Source organism: Gorilla gorilla, chromosome 20 (assembly GCF_029281585.2).
Source record: "Gorilla gorilla gorilla isolate KB3781 chromosome 20, NHGRI_mGorGor1-v2.1_pri, whole genome shotgun sequence".
In the NCBI taxonomy this organism is placed as follows: domain Eukaryota; kingdom Metazoa; phylum Chordata; class Mammalia; order Primates; family Hominidae; genus Gorilla; species Gorilla gorilla.
This window is the reverse complement of record NC_073244.2, coordinates 65,488,676-65,513,197: the sequence shown is the minus strand read 5'-3', so window position 1 is coordinate 65,513,197 and position 24,522 is coordinate 65,488,676. Positions and strand designations below refer to the sequence as shown.

Genomic DNA, 24,522 nt, shown 5'->3' with positions numbered 1-24,522 from the left:
TGATCCACCCACCTCGGCCTCCCACAGTGCTGGGATTACAGGCGTGAGCCACCGCACCTGGTCCCACCACTTTACTTTCTTAATAAAGTTGCTTTTGCTTTGCACTGAGGACTTGTCCTGAATTCTTTCTTGTGTGAGATCCAAGAACTCTCTCCTGGGGTCTGGATTGGCACCCCTTTCCTGTAACAACTCTACTCTGGGCCGTGACCCCGTCCCCAGGACCAGTCCGCTCGCCTCCCTCCCGCCCTGTCCCTGCTGTGGGGCACCGCTAGGATTTAGCAGAGGTCCAGTCTGCTGGCGGGGCTCCTTCTTGAATAGGTCGTGTTTGAATATCCAACAAAGAGACCTGCTCATCTTTGATTTTATTTATTAATATTTGATTGACAAATAATAATTGTATTATATTGATGGAGTACAATGTGATGTTCTGGTACATCTATACAATGTGGAAGGATTAACTCAAGCTAATTAACATATCCATCACCTCGCTCCCTTATCCCCCTTCTTTGTGGTGAGACATCTGAAATCAGCCTTGTTATTGTGATTTAAATTTAATCATCCTGGTGACTGTCTAGAGTGACAGCACGTTGTGGTTTTACTCTACAGTTCCTTGAGGAGCAATGACATTGAATACATTTTCACTTACTTATTGGCCATTTGGTGGTCTTCTGTTGAGACGTGCTGAAGTTTTCTCCCCTTTAAATTGATTTTTTTTTTCAACTTGAGGGATTCTTTATATTTTCTATGAGAGTTCCTTTGTCAGGTGTACCTTAGAGCAAACATCTTCCAGTCCTGCTTCTTGCCTTTTCCCTATCTTAACAGCATCATTTGATGAACAGAACTTTGTACTTTTGATGAAGTGTAACAACTTTTTGTGTTTGCTGTGTTTTGTGTACTAAGAAATCATTGCGTAACCCACGGTTGTGCCAATAATCTCTTAATGTTTTCTTCTAGAAGACTCAATGGTCTTTTCCAGACTCATTGCACCCACAGGGAGTTTTCTTGTAAAAATTCACTAATGGCAACACAAATGGTAGTAATGATCATAAAAACAATAGTTAATATTTATTAAAATTACACAATATTCCAGTTACACTTTCAAAGACTTTACATGTACCAAACATTTAATTTCCATGATAGCAGTCTCGGGTAGATGTGATTATCCTTACGTACAAATAATGCACATAGTGTCTGTGTGCCGGACAACGCACAGGGGTAGCGAGACTTTGGCCCAGTGTCTCACAGGGAGGAGGGCGGGGGATGGTGGGGACAACTGGTAGAGTGGGTGGCATGACTAAAGGCTTTCTCACATGTTACATTAGCAGGGTTATTCCACAGATGCCACGGAGTAAAGACAGAATGGTACTGGTAGTCTTTATGTATTCATTAAACTAACCCACACAATAAAAACATCTACACCAAAAACAAGATCATTCAGAAAAAGTGATTTTTCCACTCTTCAAATTTGCCTCTAGAATGACTTCTGATATTCTGTAAGCAGAAGAGTGATCAGTGGGCTGGGTGCAGTGGCTCACGCCTGTAATCCTAGCACTTTGGGAGGGCAAGGTGGGTGGATCACCTGAGGTCAGGAGTTTGAGACCAGCCTGGACAACATGGTGAAACCTGTCTCTACTAAAAATACAAAAATTAGCCAGGTGTGGTGGTGCATGCCTGTAATCCCAGCTACTGGGGAGGCTGAGGCAGGAGAATTACTGGAACCTGGGAGGTGGAGGTTGCAGTGAGCCAAGACCGTGCCACTGCACTCCAGCCTGGGCAAGAGTGAGACTCTGTCTCAAAAAAACAAAAACAAAAACAAAAAAACAACAGTGATCGGTGAAGGCTTACGTTAAACTGTACCATGAATTTTCCTCCTGTTGAGGAAGGAATGGATGTAGTCTAGAGGCCTTCCTATATTCTTTGTACAGCAGCCCCCTCTCACCTGAGGGGGGTACGTTCGAAGACCCCCAGTGGATACCTGAAACCACAGATAGTGCGTTTTTTTCCTGTACATATATACGATACTATATACTACATTTTTTCCTGTACATACATATCTAAAGTTTAATTTATAAATTAGGCACAGTAAGAGATTACCAACAGTAACTAACAAAATAGAACAATTGTAACAATATATGTAATAAAATTATGTGAACGTATCTCTCTCCCAAAATATCTTATTGTCATGTAGATCTTAGCAACCTCAGTATATGATTTTTTTCTTTTCTTTTTTAAGTTGAGAACTTTCACCTTTTCATTTAAAAGGAAGCACTTTGTGGCTTCTCTTTGGCATATCCGAATCACCAGCATCACTACTCCTGCTCTCTGGGGCCACCGTTAAGCAAAGTGAGGACTGCTTGGGCACAGGCACTGTGATGCTGGGATAGTTGATCTGATCACCAAGACGGCTACTAAGTCACTAGCAGGGTGGGTGGCGTATACAGCGTGGATGTGCTGGACCAACGGATGACTCACATCCCTGGCCGGCTGGAGCCGGACAGCGAGAGATTTCATCACGCTACTCAGAAGGGCACACCATTTGAGACTTAAAATTCTTTATTTCTGGAATTTTCCATTTAATATTTTTGAACTGCAGTTGACTGCAGGTAACAAACTGTGGAAAGCGAAACCATAGATGGGAGCGGGCTACTGCGTTCAAAAGGCTCTTCAGCTGTTGTGGATCCTCTGATGTTCTCGGAGATGGTTTAGGTGGTTACATGCCTTCCCGCACTCCTTACATTCGTAGGATTTCGCCCCACTGTGCGTTTTCTGATGTTGTGTAAGCTGATGGCCGTGACTAAAGCTCTTCCCACATTCTGTACACCCATAGGGTTTCACCCCGGTATGAATTCTCTCATGTTTCACGAGGCTCGACCCATAAATGAAAGCCTTCCCACACTCCTTACATTTATACGGGGTTTCGCCCGTGTGGATTCTCTCGTGCTGAGTGAGGTGATAGCCACAATTGAAGGCCTTCCCACATTCTGTGCACTTGTACGGCTTCTCGCCCGTATGTATCCTCTCGTGCTTAACGAGGCTCGAACCCCAGCGAAAGGCCTTCCCACACTCCTTACATTCGTGAGGCTTCTCACCAGTGTGGATCTTCTGATGCTGAGTAAGGTAGTTGACTCGAGTAAAGGCCTTCCCACATTCTTGACATTCATAGGGTTTCTCACCTGTGTGAATTCTTTTATGCTGAATGAGGCTTGAACCACAAATAAAAGCCTTCCCACAGTCTTTACACTCGTAAGGCTTCTCCCCACTATGAATTCTCTTGTGCTGAATAAGTTTATACACACGGCTAAAGGTCTTCCCACAGTCTTTGCATTCGTAGTCTTTCTCCCCAGTGTGGAATCTCTGGTGCTGAGTGAGCTCATCACCACGCCGAAAGGCCTTTCCACAGTCTTTACATTCATAGGGTTTTTCACCAGTATGAATCCTCTTATGAATAACGAGGCTTGAGCCCCATCGAAAAGCCTTCCCACAGTCTTTACATTCGTAGGGCTTCTCCCCAGTATGAATTTTTTGATGTTGAGTAAGCTGATTGCCCCAACGGAAGGCCTTCTTACATTCTTTACATTCATAAGGTTTCTCGCCAGTATGGATTTTCTGATGTTGACTAAGTTGATAGCCACGACTAAAGGCCTTCCCACAGTCCTTACATTCAAAGGAATTCTCCTTATGATGTCTCTGATGTGTTCTAGGAGGGGTGCCTTCTCTAGTAGCAGGCCTTTTGACATAATTGATGATCATCTGATTGACATACCTCCCTCTGGAGCGCTGTGGTCTTTCAAGCGTACCTTCACATATCCAGTTACGGCCAAGGGATTTACTTCTTCTGTCTGAATTCCTTTTGGAAGCCCTTATTTCATGAATGTTTTTTTCTGTAGGTAAACTCTTATTTTCATATGCTGACTCCAAATCTGGGAAAAAAGAACATATTTTCTTTCCTTTAGAGGGACACAAGTACAAACGAACCGAACCACAAACCAAAAACTCGTCTAATAGAAATAAAAATTATCCAGTAGAATAAATGTGAATCACCCAGGGCTCTTGTTAAAATGTAGATTCTACTTCTGGCACAATACTAACTGAGAATTCATTGGAGACATCTATTTTAAAGTCAGACATGAAAAAGGTCCCGACAATTAGTCCTATTATTTCCTATTTTGAAGATGAAAACAAGTATTTGTAGATGATGTGATGATATACTTGGAAAACCAAATATAGAAGTACTGTAACAAAACAATATGCAGTTGGATGGCTGTGTGTAAAGCATTCTGAAACTGATACACGTATATGTCAGTAGTATTATTAAAAGTAACTGGGTAAAGGGCCGGGAGTGGTGGCTCATCACGCCTGTAATCCCAGCACTTTGGGAGGCCAAGGCAGGCAGATCACCTGAGGTCGGGAGTCCGAGACCAGCTTGACCAACATGGAGAAACCTTGTCTCCACTAAAAATACAAAATTAGCCAGACGTGGTGGCGCATGACTGTAATCCCAGGTACTCGGGAGGCTGAGGCAGGGAAATTGCTTGAACCTGGGAAGCAGAGGTTGCAGTGAGCCGAGATCATGCCATTGCACTGTAGCCTGGGCAACAAGCATGAAACTCTGTCTCAAAACAAAAACAAAAAAACAGACTGGGCACGGTGGCTCACGCTTGTAATCCCAGCACTTTGGGAGGCCGAGGTGGGCAGATCATGAAGTCAGGAGTTCGAGACCAGCCTGGCCAACACGGTGAAATCCTGTCTCTACTAAAAATACAAACATTAGCTGGGCATGGTGGTGGGCACCTGTAATCCCAGCTACTCCAGAGGCTGAGGCAGGAGAATCGCTTGAACCCGGGAGGCAGAAATTGCAGTGAGCCGAGATTGTGCCACTGCACTCCAGCCTGGGTGACAGAGCTAGACTCCATATCAAAAAAACAAAAAACAAAAAACAAAAACAAACAAATCCTGTCTGTACTAAAAACACAAAAATTAGCCAGGCATGGTGGCGTGCGCCTATAATCCCAGCTACTTGGGAGGCTGAGGCAGGAGAATCGCTTGAACCCGGGAGGCAGAAATTGCAGTGAGCCGAGATTGTGCCACTGCACTCCAGCCTGGGTGACAGAGCTAGACTCCATATCAAAAAAACAAAAAACAAAAAACAAAAACAAACAAATCCTGTCTGTACTAAAAACACAAAAATTAGCCAGGCATGGTGGCGTGCGCCTATAATCCCAGCTACTTGGGAGGCTGAGGCAGGAGAATCACTTGAACCCGGGAGGTGGAGGTTGCAGTGAGCCGACTGAGTAAGACTCCGTCTCAAAAAAAAAAAAAAAAAAAAAAGCAACTGGGTAAAAGAATACAACATTCAAAAGCAACAAAAAAGATAATTTACGAGACTAAATTTAATAAAAAATGTGAAAAAGTTTAGAAGAACAATAAGGAAAAGTTTAGAACTTGAGCATCAATAAGGAGGCTAACTGCAAAGGACTGAGAAACAGCAAATGTTTAAATCTATAAGTTCATAATGATACTACAAAATGTTAAATGGCCAGCTCTGGAACACGCTAGGAAACCAGACCTTTATTATAAAAACTGGCAATTGGCTAGGTGCAGTGGCTCACGCCTGTAATCCCAGCACTTTGGGAGACTGAGGCGGGTGGATTACTTGAGCTCAGGAGTTCAAAACCAGCCTGGGAAACATAGCAAAACCCTGTCTCTACAAAAAAATATAAAAATTAGTCAGGTGTGGTGGTGTACACCTATAGTCCCAGCCACTTGGGAGGCTGAGGTGGGAGGATGGCTTGAGCCCGGAAGTCAGGGCTGCAGTGAGCCCAGACTGCACTACTGCACTCCAGCCTGGGAGTCAGAGTAAGACCCTGCCTCAAAAAAAAAAAAAAAAGAAAAAAAGAAAAAAACACAACATAAAAACTGACAAAGAAAAAGAACAAAGTTTTTATCCTTCTTATCCAATATGAACAGTGCCACTGCATGAGCAATTAGCAGATGAAACAAAGTTTCTCTTTAAATTATAACAGCTGATAAATGAAGGGGCAGTGATAGGCGCGCACCATTGGAGCCCCCAGTGTGATGAATGTAAGCACTGCCAATGACTGCCAATGGCAAAGAGGAGCTACAGCCAGATACCAGGTGCTTCACGGTGGAAACACATTAACAACACCCGGGAAGCAGTATTGCCAACACCTAGATATAAGAAAAAGAAAACGGGCACTTAAAGCGAGGCTAACCCACTTTCAGGAATGATAAAGGGCAGAGGATCCTGTCACCTCTACCCCTGCTACTAAAGGCGTGGCCCACAGACCAGCAGCACCAGCAGCATATAAAATGGGGTTAAATATGACAGGAAAAACAAGGTGACAGGGAAATGGGGTGAAGATCAAGTTCGTGGTAAGATCTTTCTTTCCTAGAGGCTTTGGGCCTGAGCTCTTGGAGAAAGCTTCTCCAACACCTCAGGGTGTGCCTGTTCCCTGCCCTGTGGGGATGCTCTTTGTACGGGTGGCTGACTGGCTCCCACTTTCCTCCGTATTGTTGTCTTGTCTTTTCCCTCACAACCATCAAGGCTCTTTCCCTTAATTCTATAAGACAGTACCTCTGGCTTAGAAATCATATGCCCTCCTTTTAAAAAACGAAATGCTAGAGGACATAGAACTTGAAGAAAAATTTCAAGCTCAAAACTTTAAAAATTCTTTAAAAATTATTTTTATTTTTATTTTTTGAGAGGGAGTCTTGCTCTGTTGCCCAGGCTGGAGTGCAGTGGCATGATCTTGACTCACTGCAGCCTCTGCCTCCCAGGTCCCAGCAATTCTCCTGCCTCACTCAGTCTCCGGGGTAGCTGGGATTACAGGCGCACACCAGCACACCGGCTAATTTTTGTGTTTTTAGTAGAGACGGGTTTTCACCATGTTGGCCAGGCTGGTCTTGAAGTCCTGACTTCAGGTGATCTGCCCGCCTTGGACTCCCAAAGTGCTGGGATTACAGGCGTGGGCCACCATGCCTGGCCTTAAATTTTTTTTGATTGAGTATTAATCAAATTTATAACAACCAGAAGTCAAAATGCTATTGAGCCGGGTGCAGTGGCTCACGCTTGTAATCCAGCCTCTTTGGAAGGCTGAGGTGGGTGGATTCCTTCAGCCCAGGAGTTCAAGATCAGCTTGGGCAACATGGCGAAATCCCATCTCTAAGAAAAAACACAACAATTAGCCGGGTGTTGTGGTGTGCACCTGTGGTCCCTGCTACTCAGGGAGATGAGGCAGGAGGATTGCTTGAGCCCAGGAGGTTGAGGCTGCTGTGAGCCGTGATCGCGCCACTGCACTCCAGCCTGAGTAACAGAGTGAAAAAAAAAAAAAATCTCATCTTAAAAAAAAAAAGAAATGCTACACCTCTGCCTCCCGGGTTCAAGTGATTCTCCTGCCTCAGCCTCCCAAGTAGCTGGAATTACAGGCATGCGCCACCACACCCGGCAAATTTTTGTATTTTCAGGAGAGATGGGGTTTCACTCTGTTGGCCAAGCTGGTCTCGAACTCCTATCTTCGTGATCCGTCTGCCTTGGCCTGCCAAAGTCTTGTGATCACAGGAGTGAGCCACCGCACCCGGCCTTATTTTTTATTATTTTTGAGACAGAGTCTCGCTCTGTTGCCCAGGCTGCAGCACAGTAGTGCGATCTTGGCTCACTGCAACCTCTGCTTCCCAGGTTCAAATGATTCTCCTGCACCAGCCTCCGGAGTAGCTGAGATCACAGGCGTGCGCCACCATGCCCGGCTAATTTTTATATTTTTAGTAGAGACAGGGTTTCACCACGTTGGCCCGGCTGGTCTTGAACTCCTGACCTCCAGTGATCCGCCCACCTCAGCCTCCCAAAGTGCTGGGATTACAGGCGTGAGCCACTGCGCCTGGCCGAGAAAAGGTCATATTTTAAATTTCTGTAGGCATTATGCCTAGAGGCAAGTGGAACATGGTGGCTGGCAGCAAGGAATCTGGGGACCAAAACTGTTAAATCCGATTCTAGCTCCTGCTCCGTCTGACTGCATCACTGTGTTTCAGTATCCTCATCTCCAAAATAGACAATGATTGTGCCTGTCTCATCTGCCTGTGAGAATGAAATGCAAGGTACTTACACACACAGTGCTTAGCACAGTGCATGGCACACAGTAAGCAGTTTATATATATAATATATACTATATATGTATATATGTATATATTGTATATGTGTATATATGTGTATATATAATATATGTGTGTATATATATAATATATATGTGTTTGTATATATATAAAATATATATATTCCTATTTGTTTATTGTTTTAGCGATGGGGTCTTGATCTGTTACCCAGCCTGGAGTACAGCGGTATGATCACAGCTAACTACAGCCTTCAACTCCTGGGCTCAAGTGACCCTCCTGCCTCAGTCTTCCGAGTAGCTGGGATTACAGGCAGTGTCACCACAGACAGCTTAGCCATTAATATCATCGTTGTTATTTCTGCTAGAAGAAAAATAAGTTTCCAGAGATGTTTACAAGATATTGTCATTCAATGTTTAACTCAAAGTTCAGGGATTTTAACTTTCAACCTCACTTCAGGTATGGTATGTAAGAAATGAAATACGCCCACTTTGGTTTTATACAAATTCTGTTTGTCTGATCTACTGTACTTCAAACTCATAGGCTGGTTTACTAGAACAATTCAGGGCACTGTGTCCACATGTTTTCCCTAGACGTGGGTCCCTAGAGTAACACCGACCACCAATAGCAATTTGGGTATAAACATACTCTCACAGGACAAACTGGCTCCTTTGAGGATGGTCATGAAATAAATATCCCAGAATTCCCACTCATTCCACGGACATTAAGGAAGTGAGATGATTACGGGGGAGTCGACAAAGGTGGGAAGGTAACCGATGGATGGGAGGGGAAGGTGTGTGGTGCTCACGGCCACATCAATAAGGCTCAATACATTCCTTGGGGACAGGAAGAAGAAATTCAACTAGTTTCTTGAAAGGCGGTCCTGAAATTCACAGGGGAGAGCGGATATTCCAGGAGGCAGTCTAAGTTATCTGAGGTGTGCAACTCACCCAGTGAGACCAAGTTACTGTAGTTCTCCAGCATCACGTCCCAGTACAGGTCCCTCTGAGCAGAGTTCAGACAGGCCCACTCCTCCTGAGAAAAGTCTATGGCTACGTCGGCGAATGTCACCAAACCCTGAAACAGAAACCCACATGTGCATGATGAAATGAAAGGAAACAGCTTCCAGATGAAGGAGACAAGAGGCCACCCTCTGGGTAGGGTGAACACCGTGAGTAGACTGAACACCCGTGACATCGGCAAGGGGCGGTAAGGACATCACTGTAACTGTGACGGAAGCAGAATGCCTGCATGTCACTGAAGAGCTCTACCGCTGCAGAGAAAATGACTTTACTGTGCAGAACCCTCAGTTAGTCAAACCTGCCAGGAAGTGGATAAAACAATCCAAGTTTTCTTCTTGCTTACAAGCAGTGTCTGCTACGTGCCTGCCTTGTAAGTTCTCAACAAGTGTGGATTCCTACAGCACTTTTTCTTTTAAGGGGGGAAGAAAAATCAAGATTTCTGTTTAAGATCTTTTATTTTAGAAAATAGGGTTTGCTGGGGCTGGGCGCGGGGGCTCACACCTGTAATCCCAACACTTTGGGAGGCCAAGGCAGGCAGATCATGAGATCAAGACGGGCGGATCACGAGGTCAGGAGATCAAGACCATCCTGGCAAACATGGCGAAACCCCGTCTCTACTAAAAATACAAAAAAATTAGCCGGGCGTGATGGTGGGCGCCTGTAGTCCCAGCTACTCGGGAGGCTGAGGCAGGAGAATGGCATGAACCCGGGGTGGTCAGAGCTTGCAGTGAGCAGAGATCGTGGCACTGCACTCCAGCCTGGGCGACAGAGCGAGACTCTGCCTCAAAAAAAAAAAAAAAAGAAAAGAAGATAGGGTTTGCTAGGTGTGGTGGCTCATGCCTGTAATCCCAGCACTTTGGGAGGCTGAGGCAGGCGGATCACCTGAGGTTGGGGGTTCGAGACCAGGTTGACCAACATGCAGAAACCTCGTCTCTACTTAAAATACAAAAATTAGCTGGGCGTGGCGGCGCATCCCTGTAATCCCAGCTACTCAGGAGGCTGAGGCAGGAGAATTACTTGAACCCGCGAGGCGGAGGTTGAGGTGAGCCAAGATGGCACCACTGCACTCCAGCCTGGGCAACAAGAGTGAAACTCCGTCCCAAGAAAAAAAAAAGAAAATGGGGTTTGCATGTTTGAATGTTTTCAAGCCTCCAGTTCATCATGCCAAACTACATTTTAAGCAGTCTTCCTTTTAAGCATTTAAAAAATTCCCACACAGGTAGGTCAGACTGTTTATTACTATTATTCACTTAGGTTGACCAAAACACCTAAGGCTTTCTGTGATTCTGGGGTATGTGATCATCTCCTACTTCCATACTGGAAGATCTTCATATTTATTACCATCCATAACCCTGCCTTTCCCCCGTTCCTGATTTTTTTTTTCTTTTTTTTTGAGACAGAGTCTTGCTCTGTTGCCCAGACTGGAGTGCAGTGGCATGATCTTGGCTCACTGCAACCTCCATCTCCTGGGTTCAAGCAATTCTCCTGCCTCAGCCTACCAAGTAGCTGGGATTATGGACACATGCCACCATAGCCTGCTAATTTTGGTATTTTTAGTACAGATGAGGTTTTACCATGTTGGTCAGGTTGGTTTTGAACTCCTGACCACAAGTGATCCACCCACCTGGGCCTCCCAAAGTGCTGGGATTACAGGTATGAGCCACCACACCCGGCCCCCTGTTTCTGATTTAGAGGATAAGGATGTCAGATGACTTAGAATCATCTTGTGGTCTGAGAGATCCATTCAATAATAAAATTTATCCTCCAGTTTCCCGGCAGGAACATGACCTCTGTTCAAAGGTCCTAATCACAGCCCCATCCCTTTCCAAAAGTCCCATAAAGCTTGGGATCTGAGCACATACTAAGACAGACCGGCAAATATGAGCATTCCCTCTTAGCTACGCAGAAAACATGATCAGTGGAGGATTTGTTTCTCATGTGGTCAGATGGGACCAACATATCCAACTCATCAAACCACAGACTTGACTTAAACATTTCCCTCAAAGGACTTTGCTACTTCACTGCTCCAAAATTACCCTTGCCAAAAAAGGGAGCAAACAGGAGATACTTAATCACCTGCTCAGTGATTTCCCAAAAAGGCAGACACGGAGCTACGTGGCATTATCATTCACTGGAATAGAAAGAACTGGGAAACAGGTAATTATAAAGAGCTTGACTAGATAAAAGGCTTCAGATAATTCACAAGCAGATGCACAAAACGCAAATATCATAGCTCAAGAAGGAAAGAGAAATATACACTTACCTGGGCCATTGTTTTAGAACTGAAGAACTGATCAGTCTTCTTGGGGTTTCCACTGAAGAAGACAAATTCCGAGAGGCTAGAGCTAGGGGTGGAAAAAAAGAGATTAAAACGAGGTGCATCTGGGGTCCCCATAGTGATGTAATATGACCTTTTGGCTCCTCTGTCTTGGCTTCCCAACACAAACACACAACCGTGACATATCTGGGAAAGGTGAAGAGTATCATGGATCAGGCCAGGCGCGGTGGCTCACGCCTGTAATCCCAGCACTTTGGGAGGCCGAGGTGGGTGGATCACAAGGTTAGGAGATCGAGACCATCTTGGCTAACACGGTGAAACCCTGCCTCTACTAAAAATACAAAAAATTAGCCGGATGTGGTGGCACGTGCCTGTAGTCCCAGCTACTTGGGAGGTTGAGGCAGGGGAATCGCTTGAACCCGGGAGGCGGAGGTTGCAGTGAGCTGAGATTGTGTCACTGCACTCCAGCCTCTGGTGACAGAGCAAGATTCTGTCTCAAAAAAAAAAAAAAAAAAAAAAGAGTATCATGGATCAAACCTAAACCAAGCTCTCAATGAAACCTCAGGAAACCTAGCTGCACACAGGCGGCTTTACTTTTTTTTTTTTTTTTTGCCTCAAAGACAGGCCCAGACAATTTAACAGGAGGGCTTCATTTCTGGCCAGCTCCCTATTGGGGACGGATGGGTGGGATGTAGTAAAGGATGTGTACTTGCCTAAATAGTAGTCTGGCCTTTGCCCTCTGGTGCTGAGAGGTAATCTATATTACCTCTAAGAGGAATGTCTTTGTTTCTGATGAGGGCTTGCTATGCCAGAAATACTAATCAAGGGATTCGGGGTAGGAGCTTTTGGTCACGCAGTATCAGCTGACCTGGACACTGAGATTAACCATGTAGACAGTTAATCAACCAACCAGTCAATCATGTCTACCTGCTGAGGCCCCAATAAAAACTTCCAACATCAGAGCTCTGGTGAGCTTCTCTAGTTGGCGATAGTTGGTGCCTGTTGTCACACATCAAAGACAGCAGAGTAATGAGTCCTGACTCCACAGGGAGAAGACACCAGAAGCTCTGTGTCTGGAACCCTCCTGGACTTCAACTTACGTACTTTTTTTTTTTTTTTTGAACGGAGTCTCGCTCTGTTGCCCAGGCTGGAGTGCAGTGGCACGATCTCGGCCTACCACAACCTCTGCCTCCTGGGTTCAAGCGATTCTCCTGCCTCAGCCTCCTGAGTAGCTGGGACTATAGGCACATGCCACCATGCCCAGCTGATTTTTGTATTTTTAGTAGAGATGGGGTTTCACCATGTTGGCCAGGCTGGTCTTAAACTCCCGACCTCGTGATCTGCCCTCCTTGGCCTCCCAAAGCGTTGGGATTACAGGCATGAGCCACCACACCTGGCCACGTACTTCTTTCCTTGGGTGATGACAATCTGTATCCTTTCCTTGTAATAAACTGTAACCATGAGCATAACATCTCTCAGTGAATTCTGTGGGTCCTTTTAGTGAATAGTTTTTTTTGTTTTTTTTTTTAAGACAGGGTCTCACTCTCATCCAGGCTGGAGTGCAGTGGTACAATCTCAGCTCACTGCAGCCTTGACTTCCTGGGCTCAAGCAATCCTCCCACCTCAGCCTCCTGAGTAGGTGGGATTACAGGTTGCACCACTGCACTTGGCTAATTTTTTTTTTTTGTAGAGATTGCGTCCCACTGTATTTCCCAGGCTGGTCTTGAACTCCTGGCCTCAAGTGAGCTTCCCACCTTAGCTTCCCAAGGTGCTGGGATTATAGGCATGAGTCACCATGCCTGGCTCTAGTGAACTGTTGAACCTGAGGGTGGTTTGAGGAATCCCCACCAAGCTTGCAGTGGTGTCAGAAGTGAGGGTGGTCTTCCATGCAGACCGTGCCCGTGAGCCTCATAGATTAGCTAACTCTGGATGGGGGGATTGTGATCTAGGATCAGACAGTGGGTGCTTAGAGTATGTAGTCTCATTCTGAGCCTACCCTGGTCCCTGCAGACAAGCTTCCAGGGTGAACAGGGGCTGTATTACCCAAACTTGGGCCTCTTCTGGCCTCCAGATTGGGTGATGTTACTCACAACGTGGCAGGTGGACAAGAAACTGCTCAGGTAATACACAGAACTGTTTTTTTTTGTATACCAGAGGTGACATCTGAGAGCACTTTTGAGTCCAGAAAAGCTGACAGCATGATTACACACAGAATATCAAAGTAAAATAGTAAATGATTACTGAATGTTAAGTTAGAAAGATATTTAAAGACATGAGAGATATTTCAGACATACTCTCAGTAAAGTTAGGTTACCAAAACAGAATGACGCAATAACATTTGTAAAATTCCATATATAAAAATACACACACACACGCATCTGTCTATATATACACATACACATACACATGTATATATATGGAGAGAGAGGGAGAGGAGGAGAGAGGGAAGGAGGGAATGCAGAACCATACACGCTGACAAACCAACCCTAAGATATCAGTAGAAAAATATATAAAATAGAGATATAAAAACAGAGAAACAGAAGGAAAAAGTCTGGGAAGTTCTACGACCCCTTATGCAGAACAGTTAACACACTGAACTGGAAACTGCCGTCCTTAGGCTGCTCGCAACACTGGCCCATGGCGTCTGAAAACCAGACCCGGGTGTTCTCACTCTTCTTTCACATGTAAGAGTGGCTCGCTGTGCCTAAACTGAGCCTGGTTCCCTGCTAACCTGTCCTACGCAACCTCTCCCTCTTCTGATTTTGCTTTGTATCCCTTCACTGGAATAATCACTATAAACGATGTGGTTTACACGGAACCCTTGGTTTCCTCCGGGAGTCCAGAAGATTCAGATTGTGCGAGGCAGTGTGTGCATGAACCCTGATCAAAACCTTGCACTACCATACAAAAATTAGCTGGGCCTGGTGGCGGGTGCCTGTAAACCCAGCTACTTGGGAGGCTGAGGCAGGAGAATCACTTGGACCCAGGGGGCAGAGATTGCAGTGAGCCGAGATCATGCCACTTCACTCCAGCCTGGGCGAAAGAGCAAAACTCCGACCCAAAACCAAACCAAACCAAACCAAACCTTGCACCAGCAGACTCTGGTGAGCTTCCCTGGTCGATAACATGGAACAGGTGTTGTCACAATGTGATGCTGGATGAGCCAGGCACATCCGGTGTGATGCCCCTGGGAGAGGACTGAGGAAGAGGGAGCCTGGTTCCCTGCTAACCTGTCCTATGCAACCTCTCCCTCGGCTGGTTTTGCTTTGTATCCCTTCATTGGAATAAACCGGTCACGAGTCGGTCTAGATGGTGAGTCCTGTTGAGTCCATCTAGAGAAACAAGGAACCTGGGGATGGTCCTGACAGCTCCTGACACACCCCATGATCTTGGGTGTCTCCATTTCAGTGCACCTATTTGTTGCAACAAAAGGCACGCATTCCCTTATCAAATATAAATGTGTATTGATTTGAAATGTAGTCAGAGGCAATCAGACTCTCCAAAGACAAAGAAGGTTTCTTTTTTTTCTTAAAAAGTCTACTCCTAGCCATGGTGGCTCACTCCTGTAATCCCAGCACTTTGGGAGGCTGAGGCGGGCGGATCACCTGAGGTCAGGAGTTTGAGACCAGCCTGGCCAACATGGTGAAACCCTGTCCCTACTAGAAAAATACAAATATTAGCTAGGTGTGGTGGTGCGTGCCTGTAATCCCAGCTACTCGGGAAGCTGAGGCACAAGAATTGCTTGAACCCAGGAGGTGGAGTTTCCAGTGAGCCCAGATCGTGCCACTGCACTCCAGCCTGGGTGACAGACTGAGACTCTGTCTCAAAAAGAAAAAAAAATAAAAATAAAAAAGGATAAAGGACAAAAAAGGCCAGACATAGTGGTTCACACTTGTAATGCCAACACTGCGCTTTGTGGGGCCACAGTGGGAGGACTGCTTGAAGCCAGGAGTCTGAGACCAGCCTGGGCAACATAGCAAGACCCCATCTCTAAAAAAAATTTAAAAAGGAAAAAAATTACATAAGGTATAAAGCCTAGAAAATAAATTCCATTTATCCCAACAAAGAGTCAGTATATTCAGAATCACCTGGTCATGAATTATCAGTGGCTGTCCACAGAATGATGTCCCCTTCCTGGCACCTCTCTGAGTGTGTGACCTGGAATTCTCCACCGGCCTTGACCACAGGCTGCCTTGAGCTTCTTCTATTTAGTTTCCCTTGCTGGATTATAAACACTGTACAGGCAGCAGCTGAGTCCACGGAATCAGACTCTCATTCCAAGTATGAATAGCCACAGCATCTGGCATATTGCAGGCACTGAACAAATGTCTAATTTTGACTCAAAATTCCACATTCTGGAATTTATGACAAGGAAATAGCTATAGTAGTATATGAATGCATGCCTAAGAATGTTCAAAAAATCAGTTTTTTCTAGGAAAGATTGTCTTTTAAACTGAGATAAATGTAGATACACATGTAGTTATAAGAAATACTAGACAGTGGTCTTTTGTACCCTTGACCTGATTTATGCCAACTGTGACACCTTGCAAAATAACAGTAAAATATCACAACCAGGACAATAACAACCCATGGATCTTATCCAGATTTTCCAGCAGATAATGTTTAAAAATGAAAACAACTGAAATATCTCATAGTAGAGAACACATACATAATGTTATATAATGATATGGAATACATTTACTAATGACATTGATGCAGATTAATTGAGAAAAAATTTCTGATGAATTACCAAGGGAAGAAGGTAGATTTAAAAAATTATGCATAGTCCGGGCACGGTGGCTCATGCCTGTAATCCCAGCGCTTTGGGAGGCCAAGGCGGGTGGATCACTTGAGGTCAGGAGTTCCAAAACCAGCCTGGCCAACATAGCCGGGACCCGGGAGGTGGAGACTGCAGTGAGCCAAGATCGCACCACTGTACTCCAGTCTTGGCAACAGGGCAAGACTCCATCTCAAAAAAATAAAATAAAATAAAATAAAAAGGTACGTATAATCTGGGCAGAGATGTTTTGGTGAAATTAAGGACACAGGCTTGGATGAACTGGCCCAGGTCAGAAATAGAGGCGGTCAAAACTCCTGTGCTGATCAGTAGTGGGATAGTACCTGTGAATAGCCACTGTATTGCAGCCTGGGCAACAGAGTGAGACTCTGTCTCAAAAAAAAAAAAAAAAAAAAAAACGCAGGCTCTGTGGTCTTTTTTTTTTTTTTGAGATGAAGTCTCGCTCTGTCGCCAGGCTGGAGTGCAACGGTGTGATCTCGGGTCACTGCAATCTCTCCCTCCCGGGTTCAAGCCATTCTCCTGCCTTAGCCTCCTGAGTAGCTGGGACTACAGGTGCGCGCCCACGCCCAGCTAATTTTTGTATTTTTAGTAGAGATGGGTTTTGCCACTGCACCCGGCAGCTCTGTGGTCTTTCAGGATGCAAACCTGAGCTCTGATGATTACTAACCTCACAGTGTCGGTTTCCTCACTGGTAAAGCTGGAATAAAAATACCACAAGGTACGACTGCATGAACTATTAACTAAGATAATCTATCTACAACATGCAGTAATACACAACAATTATTTAATGTAAATTAGCTGTTATTATTGAAGATCAACATTACACATCTCAAATTTTATAAAATAATCAAGTCTGCTTTTTTTTTTACTTACATTAAAATATATTTCTCAAGCCAGTTGCCAATATAATGAATGCAAACTAAAAACAATTTTCAGAGCTTAATGTGTGAAGAATGAAATTCTGTTCATTAGCAAAACTAGCAATAAAGATTCTAAGACACATTTAGGGAAATGTTGCCTCTCCACCAGTAAGTAGAGAAAAGAGACATGATTCTGCATTAAAAAATCCAGCTTGGCTGGGTGCGGTGGCTCACACCTGTAATCCCAGTACTTTGGGAGGCTGAGGTGGGTGGATTACGAGGTCAGGAGTTCAAGACCAGCCTGCCCAACATGGTGAAACCCCATCTCTACTAAAAATACAAAAATTAGCTGAGTGTGGTGGTAAAAGCCTGTAATACCAGCTTCTTGGGAGGCTGAGGCAGGAGAATCGCTTGAACCCAGGAGGCGGAGGTTGCAGTGAGCTGAGATCGCGCCCTTGCACTCCAGCCTGGGTGACATAGCAAGACTCCTTCTCGGGGGCGGGGGGTGGGGGGTGTGGAATCCAGCTTACAGAACCTATTCTGAGAAGATGCCAACTTGCAAACATTAGCAAGAGGGTGAATCTGGTTTTTGTTTTTTTTTTTTTTAAGAGACAGTCTCACTCTGTTACTGAGGCTGGAGTGCAGTGGCACAATCTTGACTCACTGCAACCTCTGCCTCCCGAGTTCAAGCGATTCTCCTGTCTCAGTCTCCCGAGTAGCTGGGATTACAGGCATGAGTCACCATGCCCGGCTATTTTTTGTATTTTTAGTAGAGATGGGGTTTCACCATGTTGGCCAGTATGGTCTCGAACTCCTGACCTTGTGGTCTGCCCACCTCGGCCTTCCAAAGTGTTGGGATTACAAGCATGAGCCACAGTGCCCGGAGTTTTTTTTTTTCTTTTTGAGATGGGATTTTGCTCTTGTTGCCCAGGCTGGAGTACAGTGGAGCGATCTTGGCTCACTGCAACCTCAACCCCCCAGGTTCAATTGATTCTCCTACCTCAGCCTCCCAAGAAGCTGGGATTATAGGCGCTTGCCACCATGCTTGGCTAGTTTTTGTATTTTTAGTAGAGATACGGTTTCACCATGTTAGCCAGGCTGGTCTCGAACTCCTGACCTCAGGTGATCCACCCGCTTTGGCCTCCCAAAGTGCTGGGATTACAGGCATAAGCCACTGCACCCGGCGTGAATCTTGTGTTCTATGTGAAATGGAAGATACATGTGAACATTTTTAACTATTGCCATCTTATCACCTTATTATTTTATCTTGCAAATGTTACTTATACAGTCTTTGTTACTTGTGTCTATAACCTTGCTAATGTTACCCAGAAAGTCCATATTTGTAAGGCACCTGATGATTACTTAGAATTTATCAGTGATTACTGTCATGTTCTGGGAAAGAAACATTACAATTCTAGAATCTCTAGTTATTTTATCTTATTTTTTGAGACAGAGTCTTGTTCTGTCATCCAGGCTGGAATGCTGTGGCACAATCTCGGCTCACTGCAACCTCCACCTCCCAGGTTCAAGCAATTCTCCTGCCTCAGCCTCCCAAGTACCTGGGATTACAGGCGCGCGCCACCACGCCTGCCTAATTTTTGTATTTTTTGTAGAGATGGCGTTTCACCATGTTGGCCAGGCTGGTTTCGAACTCCTGACCTCAGGTGATCTACCTGCCTCAGCCTCCCAAAGTGGTGGGATTACAGGCACAAGCCATTGCGCCCGGCCTTCTAGTTTTTTTTTGAGATGGTCTCACTCTTTCACCCAGGCTGGAGGGCAGTGGTGGGATCATGGCTCACTGCAGCCTTAACCTCTTGGGCTGAAGGGATCCTCCCACTTCCACTTCCTAAGTAGCTAGGACCATAGGCACACACCACCATGCCTGGCTAATTTTTTAAATTTTTGGAGAGATGAGGTCTCACTATGTTGCTCAGGTTGGTTTCAAACTCCTGGCCTCAAGCAATCATTCCACCTTAGAATCTTTAATTTTAAAGGCTTTCTTGATAATTTGCTGCTGTAGATTAGATTTAAAACTAGATTTAAAGAGTCTCTGGAGTAGTCACATGATTAATTAGCAAAATTCCATGCTCCAGAAAGAAAACACATACATGCTTAAAGGCAAAAAGGAGGACTAGAAACATTAATTACAAAAACGAGGACTAGAAACAGTAATGACCTCTGGATTGTACAATTATGGGTAATTTAGAGAGTTTTCTTTAAGAGCTCCTCAGGGACTAATTTTTTTTTTTTTGCCAGCAGGCCTGCATTAATCCCATTATAAGAAATTTACTGAGATAGTCCCAAATTAAAAGAAAATGCCAAACACAAACATAGTTATGGGGGAGCAGGCACACTGTAGTCATTAAGGAAACTGTGAATGGATAGGCCTGCCTCTCAAATGTGTGTATGTGTGCACATATATTTTGAGACAGGGTCTCACTCTGTCGCCACTGGCGTAGAGTGGCGTGAACCCAGCTTACTGCAGCTTCGATCTCCTGGGTTCAAGTGATCCTCCCACCTCAGCGTCCCTAGTAGCTGGGACCACAGTTGCACATTACCACGCCTGGCTAACTTTTGTATTTTTGTAGAGTTGGGATCTTGCCACTTTGCCCACCTCTCAAATGTGTCTCTATGGTAATTCCAGTACTTTCAAATATGTTACCTTGTATGGCAAAGGAAAATTAAGGTTGCAGATGGACTTAAAATGGCTAATCGGCTGCCTCTAACATACGGAAGATTCTCTTGAGTTATAGAAGCAAGCGCAATGTAATGACCAGAGTCCTTAAACTTAGAGGAGGAGGGTCAGAGTGGTGTGACGGAAAAAGGGCCTGTCTTTTCAGGCTTTGCTGATGGAAGAAGGGGTTACGAACTAAGGAGTGTGGGCGGCGTCTAGAAGCCAGCAAAAGCAAGGACACAGAATATCTCCTACAGCCTCCAACAACCTGGTTTTAGCCCGGTGAGACCCACTTCAGACTTCTGACCTCTATGACAGTAAGATAATACATTTGTGTTGTATGAAGCCAATAATCTACAGTAATTTGTTAAAACAGCAAAAATAAACTGATATAAGGCCTAATATTGAAAAAGTAGTGTCACTGAATCAGGCATAACCTTCCTGTTATGGAACATCCTTTCACTGTGTCTCAGTAATACAATCAGACCTTGTGATATAATTGTGTGTATGTTTGTGTATATGTGTGTCTATCTGTGGGTGTATATATATGGTGTGTGTATATATATATGTGTATGTGTATGTATATGGTGTGGGTGTATATATATATGGGCATACATATGGTGTGTGTATACATGTGTGTGCATGGTGTGTGTATATATGGTGTGGATGTGTATATATGTGTGTCTATATATGGTGTGTGTATACATGTGTGTGTGTATGGTGTGGGTATATGTGTGTGTATGGTATGTATATGTAGGTGTGTATATGTTTGTATATATGAGGTATGCATGTGTATAGGGTGTGTGTGCGTATATGTGTATATATATGGTGTGTGTGTATATATGTGTGTATGGGGTGTATATGTGTGTGAATATATATGTGTATGTGTGTGTATATGGTGTGGGTGTATATATATATGGGCATATATATGGTGTGTGTATATATGTATGTGCATGGTGTGTGTATATATGGTGTGGATGTGTATATATGTGTGTATATATATGGTGTGTGTATATATGTGTGTGTATGGTGTGGGTATATGTGTGTATCTATGCATGTGTATGGTATGTATATGTAGGTGTGTATATGTCTGTATATATGAGGTATGCATGTGTATGGGGTGTGTGTGTGTATATGTGTATATATATATGGTGTGTGTATATATGTGTGTATGGGGTGTGTGTGTGTATGGTGTGTATGTATGTGTGTATGATGTGGGTATGTGTGTGTATATATGTGTGTGGCATGTGTGTGTATATGCTCGTGTGTGTATGGTATGTATATGTGTATATGTATATACGTGTGTTATGGTGTGTATATATGTATGTATATACGTATGTGTATATGTATGTATATATGGGGTGTGTGTGCATGTGTGTATGGTGTGTATATGTGTGTATATATGTAGGTGTGTATATCTGTGTATAGTATATGTGTATATGTATATACGTGTGTTATGGTGTGTATATATGTATGTATATACGTATGTGTATATGTATGTATATATGGGGTGTGTGTGCATGTGTGTATGGTGTGTATGTGTGTATATATGTAGGTGTGTATATCTGTGTATATATGGGGTGTGTATATGTGTGTATGGTTTTTATATGTGTGTATATATGTAGCTGTGTATATATGGGATGTGTGTGTATATGTGTGTATATATGGGGTGTGTGTGTACATGTATGAATGATGTGTATATATGTGTGTATATACGTAGGTGTGTATATGTGTGTATATATGGGGTGTGTGTATATGTGTGTATATATGGGGTGTGTATATATGTAGGTGTGTATATATGCATATATATGGTGTGTGTGCATGTGTGTATATATGTAGGTGTGTATATATGTATATATGGTGTGTGTGTACGATGTGTGTATATATGTGTGTATATATGTAGGTGTGTATGTGTATATATGGGGTATGTGTGTGTATATGTGTGTATGGTGTGTATATATGTGTGTCTCTATATGTAGGTGTGTACATGGGGTGTGTTTGTATATGTATGGTGTGTATATATGTAGGTGTGTATATGTGTGTGTACATGGGGTATGTGTGTGTATATGTGTGTATGGTGTGTATATATGTAGGTGACTATATGTGTGTATATATGGGGTATGTGTGTGTCTGTATGTTCTTGTCCATGGTTCCTGGCTCATAATTCCATAACCCTTGGTAAAATCTTAATGTTAGGGCACTTTCAGCCTCAGAAGCAGGCCTGGGGAAGCAGAATCTCTCTCTCTCTCATCTTCTCTTGCCCTCTTTTCACCTGCCCAAAGCAGGACTCTCACTCCAGAGAGGGTCCTGCTCTGTACCTGTAGGAAGGAATGCTGCACTGAGAGGCCAAGAAGAATCTGAACAGACGGGCCTTGAGTTTCCCCACTCAGTCAGTTAGCATTAAATCAACTCTTATTTGTCCAATCACGTTTCAACACATTCGTGCATGCTTCAGTCACACCTATCCAATGAAGTCTCCATAAAAGGCCTAAGAAGACAGGGTGAGGAGAGCTTCTGGACAGCTGAACAAGAGGTGGCTGCTAGGAAGGTACAAAAGAACTCTGAAAAGGTGGTGCACCCCAATTCCACGGGAACAGAAGCTCCTGTGCTTGGGACTCTTCCAACCCTAGTCCTACATATCTCTTCATCTGGCTGTTCGTTAGTATCCTTTAAAATATCCTTTGTAATAAACTGGTATATGTGTTTCCCTGAATTCTGAGTCAATCAAATACACTAATAGAAGCCAAAGAGTATAAGAACCCCAACCTGTAGAGGGTTGCCAAGATGTCCCAGAGGCCTGGTCTTGTGGCTAGTGGGGCAGAGTGGGACAGTCTTGCTCACAACCTGTGGAATCTGATGCCATCTCCAGGCAGATGGTGTCAGAACTGAACTGCAGGACATCCAGCTGATGTCCACTACAGCTTGCTTCTCCCCACACATTTACTCACAAAAGCTTTTTTTTTTGAGACAGAGTCTCGCTCTGTCACCTAGGCTGGAGTGTGGTGGCGTGATCTCAGCTCATCACAGGTTCACAGCCCCCCAGGTTCAAGCGATTCTCCTGCCTCAGCCTCCTGAGTAGCTGGGATTACAGGCATGCGCCACCACACCCAGCTAATTTTTGTATTTTTAGTAGAGACAGGGTTAGGCCATGCTGGCCAGGCTGGTTTCAAACTCCTGGCCTCAAGTGATCTACCCGCCTCGGCCTCCTAAAGTCCTGGGATTACAGGTGTGGGCCACCGCACCTGGCCAAGTCACAAAGTTTTCTGTGTTATTGTTGTGGTGTGAGAGAAGAAAAATGAGTTGGTTTTGTACACACTGACCCTGAGCACAATACTGTACCCAAATAGCCTCTGAAGATACCTGACAAAACTAAGTATTTTATTCCTCCCCAGATTCCTATATTGAAATTCTGTTCCCCAATGTGATGGTATTAAGACGTGAGGCCTTTGGAAGGTGATTAGGACATGAGGGAGGAGTGCTCAGGAATAGGATTAGTGTCTTATAAAAACGATCCCAGAGAGCTCTCAGCTCCCTTTCACCATGTGTGGCCGTGGCACGAGGGTAGTCGCCTGCAACCTGGAAGAAGGCCTCACCGGAAGCTGCTTGCACTGGCACCCTGGTCTCAGGCTTCCAGCCCCCAGAACCGTGAGAAATAAATGCTTGCTGTGGCCGGACACGGTGGGTGATGCCTGTAACCCCAGCACTTTGGGAGGTGGAAATGGGAGGACTGCTTGAGCTCAGGAGTTTGATACCAGCCTGGGCAACATGGCAAGACCCTGTCTCTATAAAATATTTAAAAATTGGCTGAGTGTGGCGCCTCAAGCCTGTAATCCCAGTACTTTGGGAGGCCGAGGCAGGCAGCAGATTGCTTGAGCTCAGGAGTTCACGACCAGCCTGGGCAACGTGGTGAAACATTGTAACTACCAAAAAAAAAAAAAAAAAAAAGAGCCAGGTGTGGTGGCTCGCACCTGTAGTCCCAGCTACCCAGAAGGCTGAGGTGGGAGGACTGCTTGAGCCCAGAAAGCAGAGGTTGAAGTGAGCCAAGATCGTGCCACTGCACTCCAACCTGGATGACAAAGCGAGACCCCGTCTCAAAATAAAAATAAAAATATACAGCCACATGTGGTGGCACACACCAGTAGCCCCAGCTACTTGGGAGGCTGGGGTGGGAAGACTGCTTGAGCCCAGGGGGCTGAGGTTGCAGTGAGCTATGATCACACCACCGCACTCCAGCCTGGATGACAGAGTGAGACCCTGTCTCAAAAACAAAACAAAAGAAAAACAATAAAAAAGGCCCAACATGGTGGCTCACATCTGTAATCCAAGCACTTTTTGAGGCCAAGGTGGGAGGAGAGCTTGAGCTCAAGAGATCAAGACCAGCCTGGGCAACATAGTGAGACCCTGTCTCTTAAAAAAAAAAAATTAAAAAAAAAAAAAGTTTGCCCTTTTAGTCACACAGTCTATGGTACTTTGTTATAACAGACTGAATCAACTAAGACAAGAATTAAGAGGTGTGTGCAAAATAGACAAGAGACAGTTTAGTACAGAGAATATGTGCTTAATAAATGTGACCAGGCTCCTCTCTTCCTTCACTGAATAATCAGTCGTCATGTTGGATAGGATATTTACAAAACGTCTAATTCAATGGGATTTCCTTTTTTTTTTTTTTTGAGATGGAGTCTCGCTGTGTTGCCCAGGCTGGAGTGCAGTGGCACAGTCTCGGATCACTGCACTCCGCCTCCCGGGTTCCCGCCATTCTCCTGCCT

General features: G+C 44.6%; 1 protein-coding gene across 3 annotated transcripts in view; it reads right to left on the bottom strand.

Moving 5' to 3' along the window:
- Window positions 1-1,031: 1,031 nt before the first annotated feature.
- The window catches only part of ZNF331 (zinc finger protein 331), a 42,525-nt gene continuing 19,034 nt past the window's right edge, over window positions 1,032-24,522 (bottom strand). For all 3 annotated transcript variants that reach the window (XM_063701890.1, XM_031004669.3, XM_063701891.1), the window contains 3 exons: window positions 11,410-11,491; window positions 9,075-9,201; window positions 1,032-3,920 (listed from right to left, as the gene is read on the bottom strand). In XM_063701890.1, coding sequence (XP_063557960.1) covers window positions 2,665-3,920; window positions 9,075-9,201; window positions 11,410-11,418 — 1,392 coding nt within the window. In that variant the 5' untranslated portion in view covers window positions 11,419-11,491 and the 3' untranslated portion in view covers window positions 1,032-2,664. The remainder of the gene's footprint in view (window positions 3,921-9,074; window positions 9,202-11,409; window positions 11,492-24,522) is intronic.